Below are 10,484 nucleotides of genomic sequence, written 5' to 3' on the forward strand. Positions count from 1 at the left end.
ACCGTCTGAACACCCCGTCGACCACCACACTCTGTCCACATCCACCTTACCTCCACTGCGAAGTGGGGCAAAACCAATTTGTCAAGATTGCAACTGCTGAGAAACCCAGCTGCCTGGGGCCCGACATGTGGCAGCGGGGTGTGGCAGAGGGGCCTGTGGTGTTTGCTGGCTTCTTTCGACGTTTTGCATCACAGTCGGCCCCTAGCTGCCCCAGTCGAGTTCTTCAACGTTAATCTTTCTTGTTCAATTTCAGTAAAATAATTTGATTAAAAAAAGGTGTGTATGTATAATATAATGTATAATATATATATATCTCTAACAGCCCAGCGCCTAAGGCAGATAGGGACTGTTAAATGTGACGCAAATTGTCGAAAAAAGCCGATGATTTCGGACCTGCCACACCACAGGCCCCGGCTCCGGGGCTGCAGTTGGAAACATCTGCGCCTTTCTGACAACGCGGGTTAGGGTTATACCGTCTCTTGTCGGTGGGATTTACACAAACACCCATGGGTCTTAAGATGCGTCATTGATATTCCACCAAAGAGTCGAACGTCCGGGGAGGAACTCGACTCGGAGAGGTTTCTTGTTTCCCCGAGTGGCGCCACACCCAGCCGGGGGGCAGGAGGGCTCCTGGGACGGATCGGGTTTCACTCCCACTACGAGACCAGGAGGGCTTCCATGGAGGAGAACCGACAGTGCTAGAGGAACCCATGCCCGTGGACACCTCCCCTCCGCCGGACTGAAGGAACCCCGCCACTCGCTGCAGAGCCCCACGCAGGTACGTTCTCACCTGGCCGGTGTGATGGCGCATCGATAGTTCTGCTTCGCTTTTCTCTTTGTCCTCCGGCTCCCACACTCAGGTACTAGTGGTTCGATGATAGTTAGAACAGACTCTTTTGTTGGAGAACGTAACCCGAGTTCATCAAGTTTAAAGAGAACGACCGCAAGGAATTGCGTAAACGGTCAATGTAGTTGGGGTTATTATGAGATGTATTTGATGATGCGTAAAGTAATGCGTAAAGTTGCGCGAATCCAGATGCCACGCATTTTTGTCGGGTGTCATCACAAACACCTGGGGGACCTGTGTCATGTTTTCCAGGTGCCAACAGGTAGGCTGTGTGTCTGGGCTCTACTGAAGCGGTACATATTAACTCATTTAATCCACTTTACGCGTGTGCGCAAGAGGTTAAAATACAGCCACGGATCATAAGTCATGAATTGTCGTTATGACACAGAAATTACCATATCTGTTATTTCTACATTACCGCTGAACTTGACCCTCTTGACTGACAGCGAACGGCTGTGGTCTAACGGTAAAAAAATGCTCAGATGCAGGAGGCAGCTCTTCTGCCCGGGCAGCTGGGTCAGGGGTCAGGGGTCAGTTCAGTTGTATACCTGCTCAAGGTAGGATCGCTTTGACCTCACCTTTGTCAAAACCAGATGCAGGGACATCGGCATGTGGATTGGACTTTAAGACCTCGTGAGGAATATCCGCTCTGACTGAGCAACAATCGGGACAAGCTGCGGCTTGTCGGTCGGATCAGCGGGCGGTGGGGGGGGGGGCACAACGTTGGGGGGTGGGGGCTGCAGGTGAACGTCCAACCGCGTCGAGTCCCCTCCCAAACTCGCTCTCAGATAGAGCACAGTATTCAAATGGGTACCGCGCGGGTCGACCTGTCGGTACAAGACTGCCGCTGGACGGCTGTCGGTGTGTCCTGGTATTCCGTGCGTCCCGGTATTCCGGAGGCCCCTGTCTGTGAGGCGGTGGATGTGAGTCAGCCCAGCAGGCCACCTGACAAGTTCACCTGAGCGCCGCTGCTCTCCTGTCAGGACGGCCCCTCAGCAGTAAGAGTTATGGTTCTGCGTTGTCTGGAGGCTTTGGGATCCCCGCCACGAGACGAGTTGCCCTTTTGACTGGGTCATTGTCAGATCATTCGTGACTTCTGTTGCTGTCCATTTTAGACACACAGGAAAAATACACTTTAAACCTGAAACATCATAACATCGAAGCCACAGACTTAATGCAGGAGTTGAATCTGTTTTATAGTTTAATTTGCTATCGAAAGTGTGGGCTGTAGAACCGTAGAGTTGTAGGGCGTTGGAGAACCACTTCTGCTTGTGTAGCTTTAGGCAATAGGCCTATTTCGGTTCGTAGTTATTTAAAGAATAGCTTCCTTTATGTATACCTGATGTGTGCGCCAACATAAAGTTCAAAATAAAGTTCAACAACCGAAGTGCTCATAAAAACAGCTGGTCTTTAGGCTCGTTTATGACCTCTTTAAGGGTGAGAGAGAGAGAGAGAGAGAGAGAGAGAGAGAGAGAGAGAGAGGGGGGGGAGAGAGAGGGAGAGAGAGAGGGGGGGGGAGAGAGAGGGAGAGAGAGTGAGAGAGAGAGAGAGAGAGAGAGAGAGAGAGAGAGAGAGAGAGAGAGAGTGCGTGTGCATGTGTGTGCGTGTGCATGTGCATGTGGGTATGTGTTTGTGTTTGTGTGTGTGTGTGTGTGTGTGCATGTGGGTATGTGTTTGTGTTTGTGTGTGTGTGGGTATATATGTGTGTGTGTGTGTGTGTGTGTGTGTGCGTGTGCGTGTGTGTGCCTGCTCTGTGTGTTATTATCCATCCCTGTAATGAGCAGGACTCCCTGTTCTCACCTGTATTTACCTTGCCTGCGTCTCCGCGGCACCCATCTGCACGCGGCTCATAAAAGGGTTCCCGTGGGAAGAGCCACAGAAAAGTGACCGTACCCATGGCATCCACAAAGAGACCAGACTGGAGCCTCCCATGTCCCTCTGTCCCCTTGTCCCTCTGTCTGTTTGCCCACATACTGACAGATGCACTTAGAGGCTCGAGATATAGTAGGGGATATAGTTATTTTTCCAGATGTTTTGTAAAATAAATAGGATTAAAGGTATTCAGAGGGATTCACAGATAAGCGGACGTTTGAGCATTGTGTATACCTATTATGTTGTGGAACAGGAATGACAGATGAATACATTAGATAAATGACCGATGAATACATTAGATACCAATACGACAGATGATTGCATTAGATTAATGACAGGGAATACATTGCTCAAAGGTATACACAATGCTCAAACGTCCGCTTATCTGTGAATCCCTCTGAATCCCTTTAATCCTATTTATTTTACAAAACATCTGGAAAAATAACTATATCCCCTACTATATCTCGAGCCTCCAAGTGCATCTGACAGATGAATACATTAGATTAATGACGGATGAATACAATAGATTAATGACAGATGAATACATTCGATTAATTGCAGATGATTGCATTAGATTAATGACAGGGAATACATTTGATTAATGACGGTTGTCTTTCTTTCAGGCTTCATTCATCTCAATCCGGTGTTCTCTCCATCTTCATCGTCATCCTCCTCACCGATGGCTCGCTGTCTGCTCGCGTTCCTCCTGCTCCTTACCTCAGAGGTCCACGCCCAGGGTAACTCCCTCCTGCTCCTCCCCCTCCTCCTCCTTTTTCCTAGCCTTCCTCATCCTCCTCCTAGCCCTTCTCCTCCTCCTCTTCCTCCTCACCCTCCTCCTCCTCCTAGCCTTCATCCTCCTCCTCCTAGCCCTTCTCCTCCTCCTCCTCCTAGCCCTTCTCTTCTTCCTCCTCCTCCTCCTCCTCATGTCCTCTCATGTTGCAGCTCTGTAATATATTGCTCTGTGTCTTCATCCAATTAAATTCACATATCTGCGTAAATCTGCAGAGGTTCTGTGTTTACTGTTTAGTCATCATGGAGCCAACACCTTCAACAAAATGAAAGGTTCAAGTGATTACTTGTTTTCGATCCACGCCCTTACGAGTGGGATGGATCCCAGAACCTCTTGGCTGGGACCGGACCACCCAAACCGCCGCTGCCTCCCGCCCCACTCTGTGTTGATAGCTCTGCTCCCTTAATGGTGTGTCCCGTGTGAACGCTGCGAGGAACGCTATGGCTCTTCTGATTGGATGATCAGCTCTCGTGGAACCTAAACGACAAAATGGAGAATCTGGGCTATTCAGAGTTGATCTGTCTGTCTGTCTGTCTGTCTGTCTGTCTGTCTGTCTGTCTGTCTGTCTGTCTGTCTGTCTGTCTGTCTGTCTGCACCTCTGGCTGGCAGGGGGCCCGTTGTTAGTGGAGAGGGCCCTGACCCGTGTATGATCCCATGCCAGGGACCCTCATACAGTTACCCGGCGCACACACGCGCATGCACACGCACACACATGCATAAGCGCATACACACGCACACACACATATACCAATACGCGTTTACACATGCATGCATACATAGAAACACACACACACACACACACACACACATTCCTGCATACACACACAGGCACACCGACAGACACACACACACACACACACACACACACACACACACACACACACACACACACACACACACACACACAGACACACACACAGACACACACACACACACACCGAGTTGTGGTGGTATCCTGGTGACCACAGTAGTGGTGTCCTTCCCCCATCCCCCCCCCTTCCATGTAAAGTCCCTTTAAACCTCCGGTACACTGGGACCCTGACCTCTGACCCCGCCCCACTTCCTGTCCCCCTCGGACCCGGGCAGGAAGACCCCAACAGAACGCTCTTTGAGGGGAGACAACGGCGGAGAGAAAGACACGCTTGTTGGAGGGAAAGTAAAAAAACACACTGGAAGAAATGGAGATGAGCTCAGAACAACAGGAGGGTCTGAGCTCAGGGTCAAAGGTCACACTGCTCCCCATCTGGAAAGAGACAGGGGAGAGGGAGGAGAGGGAGGGAGAGAGGAGATGGATTCAGAGGAAGGAGAGGAAGGGGAGGGAGGGGAGGGAGGAGGGAGACATGGAAGAGAGGGAGGGAGAGAGGAGATGGATTCAGAGGAAGGAGAGGGGGAGGAGGGAGGAGGGAGACATGGAGGAGAGGGAGGGAGAGAGGAGATGGATTCAGAGGAAGGAGAGGGAGGGGAGGGAGGAGGGAGACTTGCAGGGGGAGACAGGAGAGGGGGAGTGATGCAGGGGGAGATGTGGGGAAGGGAGTTATGGAGGGACAGGGAGGAGATGGGAGACCCACTTTTGGGATGGATGTCTGTGGGCGGGAATGTCATTGTGTGACATCACACATATCACACAAACACACGTAAATAGACGCACAAGGTCCCATTATCATTTGATACATTTAGATGTGTGTGTGTATGCCTGTGTGTGTGTGTGTGTGTGTGTGTGTGTGTGTGTGTGTGTGTGTGTGTGTGTGTGTGTGTGTGTGTGTGTGTGTGCAGGTCGTCTGAAGCTCACTGTTCTGTCGGAGGACCGGCTGCAGATGAAATGGCGGGAGGCTGACGGCCCCGTTCAGGGCTACAAGGTCCGAGTCAAGCCCATCGCAGGTGAGTCTGACCCGGGTACCACACCCTCAGGTCCCTGGTCCCCCCCCACCCCAGACTCCAACACATACAGGACACAGACCACCAGTGGGTCGTCCTTGTTGACTTTATCATTATTGTTGTGGTGGTTGTGGTTGTTGTTGTTGTTGTTGATGTTGTTGTTGTGTGCGTTGCCGCGGCGGCATGCAGACGTGCCCCAGCCGGAGCTGATGCTGACCACCACGCGGGGGCGGGCCACGGTGGCCGGGCTGGACCCGGCCCAGGAGTACAACCTGCAGGTCCTGCTGCTCAACGGCACGGCCGAGAGGCTGCTGGCCAAGAGACGCTTCACCAGTAAGACGCCTGCCTCCCTCCCTCCCTCCCTCCCTCCCTCCCTCCCTACCTCCCTCCCTCCCAGTCTCTCTGCCTCCCTGTCTCTCTCTCCCTGCCTCTCTCTCCCTCTCTCCCTCCCTTCCTCCCTCCCTTTCTCCCTCCCTCTCTCCCTCCCTCCCCCTATCCCTTTCTCTCTCCCTCCCTCCATCCCTCCCTCTCTCCCTCCTTCCCTCCCTCCCTCCCTCCCTCCCTCTCTCCCTCCCTCCATCCCTCCCTCTCTCCCTCCCTCCCCTATCCCTCCCTCTCTCCCTCCCCCTATCCCTCCCTCTCTCCCTCCCCCTATCCCTCCCTCCCTCCCTCCCTCCCTCCCTTATCCCTCTCTCTCTCCCTCCCTCCCTTTCTCTCCCTCCATCCCTCCCTCTCTCCCTCCCTCCCCCTATCCCTCTCTCTCTCCCTCCCCCCTCCTCCGGATGATGGAGCAACAGAGGCATCTTCTGAGTAGGTGTCAATTTCTCCTGGAGCTCAGCCAGTAAACCCTGTTCCCTGATTGCTCTACGGCTTATTATGGGATACATGACATCTGATAAGCTGGCTCATCTGCTGTCCCTGAGGGTGTGATAACGCACATGGTTTTGATGTCTCTCCTGGTGTTCTAATTTCATCACGACGGATCACTGCCAAGCAGAGTAGAAGCTGAGAAACACAGGATTTAAAGACTCAACCCCAAACCCACAAGCCCTAACCCCACCCCCTCAGCCAGGCTCCACCCCTAACCATCTAACCCCACCCCCTCAGCCAGGCTCCTCCCCATCCATCTAACCCCACCCCCTCAGCCAGGCTCCTCCCCAACCATCTAACCCCACCCCCTCAGCCAGGCTCCTCCCCAACCATCTAACCCCACCCCCTCAGCCAGGCTCCACCCCTAACCATCTAACCCCACCCCCTCAGCCAGGCTCCTCCCCAACCATCTAACCCCACCCCCTCAGCCAGGCTCCTCCCCAACCATCTAACCCCACCCCCTCAGCCAGGCTCCACCCCTAACCATCTAACCCCACCCCCTCAGCCAGGCTCCTCCCCAACCATCGAACCCCACCCCCTCAGCCAGGCTCCTCCCCAACCATCTAACCCCACCCCCTCATCCAGGCTCCACCCCCAACTATTTAAGCCCACCCCCTCAGCCAGTGTCTCTAGTCCTGTCTGGACAGGTGATCCACTCACCTTGTGACAAACAAACACAAACATTCCCACACACACACACACACACACACACACACACACACACACACACACACACACACACACACACACACACACACACACACACACAGAGACAAACACACACAGACAAACACACACCAGGAATGCTGCTGTCACTCAGGAATGACGGGAGTCTCGGAAACTTGATTTATCTCCAAAGACCCCCCCCCCCCTTCCCTGTTTCTTCCTCCTCCTCCTCCTCCTCCTCCTCCTCCTCCTCAGTTTTACATTGTTCCAGTCTCTTGGAACATCTCCTTAGTGCGTACTCCTCCTCCCACCTCCTCCCACCTCCTCCCACCTCCTCCCACCTCCTCCCACCTCCTCCCACCTCCCGCCAGCGGCCGGGGGAGACGCCGCTCGGGGGCTCTCCTGACGCGGCTCCCCAGGCCCTGGTTCCATAGATGATGTTCCAATATAGTCCGACGTTCCTGATGAAGGTCCCTCTAGACGCTGTGTCCGTCCTGAAGGTTCTCCCCCCTGAAAGACACACAGCTCACGGAGGTTTCAGGGAGCAGCTCTGGCTGGTGGAGAGTTATGGCCTGGCCGGTTCAGACAGGTTCTGGGTGGCTGGAGCGTCTCCAAACAGCACCTGCCTCTTATCTAAATTGGATCCAAACTCACCACCTGAAATTATTTATTTCGCCATGCATAGTCAACACCACTGGCTGTGTGTGTGTGTGTGTGTGTGTGTGTGTGTGTGTGTGTGTGTGTGTGTGTGTGTGTGTGTGTGTGTGTGTGTGTGTGTGTGTGTGTGTGTGTGTGTGTGTGTGTGTGTCTTTGTGTTTGTCTGTGTGTTTGTCTGTGTGTGCGTGTGTGTGTTAACTGTGTTTGTGTGTGGGTGTGCGTGTGTGTGCGTGCCATGGGTACGTGTAAGTGTCTGTCTTTGGGTGTGTGGGTGTGTCTTTGTGTGTGTGTCTGTGTGTGTGTGTTTGTGTGTGGGTGTGCGTGTGTGTGCGTGCCATGGGTACGTGTAAGTGTCTGTCTTTGGGTGTGTGGGTGTGTCTTTGTGTGTGTGTCTGTGTGTGTGTGTGTGTGTGTGTGTGTGTGTGTGTGTGTGTGTGTGTGTGTGTGTGTGTGTGTGTGTGTGTGTGTGTGTGTGTGTGTGTGTGTGTGCATGCAAAGTTGAATGGGAGTCATGCAGTGTAAAGCCTCTGATTGGGTAACAAAGCAGTGTATAAAGTCCCTGTGTGACCCCGCCCCCCTACAGTATCTGGCCTGAGGGAGGAGGAGCTTCTGCGTAGCGGAGGTCGCGACGGGAAGAGGAGGCTGTCGCCGATTGGCTCGGGGTCAGGTGACCTCGATGACGTCACAGACGCCCTGCTGGGGGTGCCCACCGTTCTGTACCAAGACACGCCCAGACCGACCCGACCCGTCCCCACCAGTGCTACCAGTACCACCACTACCAGCGCCACCGTCGCTGGTACGACAGACTCTACAGGTAACGTCACTCGTTACCTGTCGGGCTCGCTCGGCCAGGCGTCACATGACCGCAATGACCGCCTCCATTTTGGGAGGTGGGATCGGCTTGGCTCAGGAGGGAGAGCTGGTACCCTCAAGGTTGCTGGTCCGATCTCCGGCTCCGCCTAGCTGTTGAGGTGTCCCTGAGCAAGACACCTCACCCTAACTGCGCCTGACGAGCCGGCTGTCGCCAGCTTGTGAGCGTGGTTGACCCCGCCGTCGGTGTGTGAATGTGTGCATTAACAGTTGTAAGTCGCTAATTGCATCTGCTAATTGCCCTTAATGTCAATGGAAGCGTAGCAGCATAGGACGGTCATGGTAGTGACGGGGTTTGGGTCATTATTTAGTAGTTCCTTTCAAAGATTTTTCATACTGTGGATACATTTTGGTAAGAGGAAGGCTGGGGAGTATTTTATTTCACAAGGCGTGGCGAAACAAAGTTCATTCTGCTTTTAGTTTACAACAACTCTCCATGAATACCTTCACGCTATGGCAGAATAAGGAAACTCCCACGATGCACTATAAGCTAGTATTTAGCCCTAGCCTATGATAGCACTAGCCCCTGTTAGCGCTTGCCGCTGTTAGCGATAGCCCCTGTTAGCACTAGCTCCTGCTTGGAATGGCACCTGTTAGCACTCGCACCTGTAAGCACTAGCCTCTGTTAGTGCTAGCACTTGTTTGCACGAGCGCCTGCAAGCACTTGCCACTGTTAGCAATAGCCCCTGTTAGCATTACCCCCCGTTAACGCTGTCCTATGTTAGTGCTAGCTCCCGTTAGCGCTAGCTCCTAGTGAGAGCACCCATTAGCGCTCTCACCCGGTACCGTAAACACCTGTTGGCCTCACAACGCTCTGCTGCTCACCCCCCCTCCCACAGACCCCGCCTCCTCGGACTACGAAGACCCTCCCCCAGATAGGACACCCAAGGAGAAGAGGAAGAAGAAGAAGGATAAGGAGAGGCCGAAGGGGAGAGAGAAGGAGCCGAAGAGAGAGGCTCAGAACAACCCGAGAAAGACCACCCCTTCACAACCTACCACAGGTAGCCCACCCTACCTACAACCGGTAACACACATCCTTACCTGTTGCAGGTAACACGTACCCTTACCTGTTACAGGTAGCCCACCCTACCTACAACGGGTAACACGCACCCGTACCTGTTACAGGTAGAACGTACCCTTACCTGTGACAGGTAGGAACACCCTACCTTCCAAAGGTAACATGTACCCTTACCTGTTACAGGTAAGACATACATTTACCTGATCAGGTAACCGACCATACCTACTAAAGGGACCTGTAATCCTTACCTGTTGCAGGTAACACACATATGTTACCCTTACAGGTAATCCAGCCTACCTGCCACAGGTAACACTTTATCCTTACCTGTTACAGGTTATCCCATGACTGTCATAGGTAACACCTGTCCCTGTGACAGGTAGGGAGGGGTGGGCCATTAAACTACACCTCCACTTCCTCTAATACCTGCAATTACCACACTGACATCCTGTTTCACCTGAGCACATGTCCCACCTTTAAGCTGATCTGGATCAGGAGAAAGGAAGCCAGATCTAGTTCCACACATTGTTTCAGGGAGTCTTCACACTTCCTCCAAGCATTCCAGTCTGAGTCCCCCTCCCCCTCATCAGAGCTCACCTCTGAAGCCCTCCAGCGGGGAGCTAGCTGTTAGCCGCTTCCTGTTAGCGCTAATGGGGGGTTTCAGGTGGTTAACTGAAGGCCGGGACAAGGAGAGGGCTGGATAATAACAGGAGCTCCTGCATGCCCACAGGGCACGCGCTTACTCTCTCTCTTATTCTCATTCTCTCTCTCTCTCTCTCTCTCTCTCTCTCTCTCTCTCTCTCTCTCGCGCTTGCTCGATCGCTCGCTCTCAAAAACCCTACAATTAAATCAAAAGGGAATCAACCTACCAACCTAAAGGCGGGGAATCCCTATGGTTGCCTAGGGGAAGGTTGTGATACACGGTGTGCATATTGTATACGTTAGGTGGTGTACATATAAACAGGCATGGAGATGTGTGTTGTATTTGTGACCGTGTTTGTGTGTGTATGTGTTGTATTTGT

General features: G+C 53.0%; 1 protein-coding gene across 1 annotated transcript in view; it reads left to right on the forward strand.

The window, feature by feature from the left end:
• The first annotated feature begins 125 nt into the window (after positions 1–125).
• LOC132464077 (collagen alpha-1(XX) chain) overlaps positions 126–10,484 on the forward strand; it is a 23,406-nt gene continuing 13,047 nt past the window's right edge. Inside the window, 7 exon segments of the mRNA XM_060060255.1 lie at positions 126–138; positions 746–778; positions 3,343–3,456; positions 5,283–5,387; positions 5,574–5,717; positions 8,161–8,391; positions 9,287–9,448. Of these exon segments, the coding sequence (XP_059916238.1) occupies positions 126–138; positions 746–778; positions 3,343–3,456; positions 5,283–5,387; positions 5,574–5,717; positions 8,161–8,391; positions 9,287–9,448 (802 nt within the window).

This window comes from Gadus macrocephalus, chromosome 1 (genome assembly GCF_031168955.1).
Source record: "Gadus macrocephalus chromosome 1, ASM3116895v1".
Taxonomy (NCBI): Eukaryota; Metazoa; Chordata; class Actinopteri; order Gadiformes; family Gadidae; genus Gadus; species Gadus macrocephalus.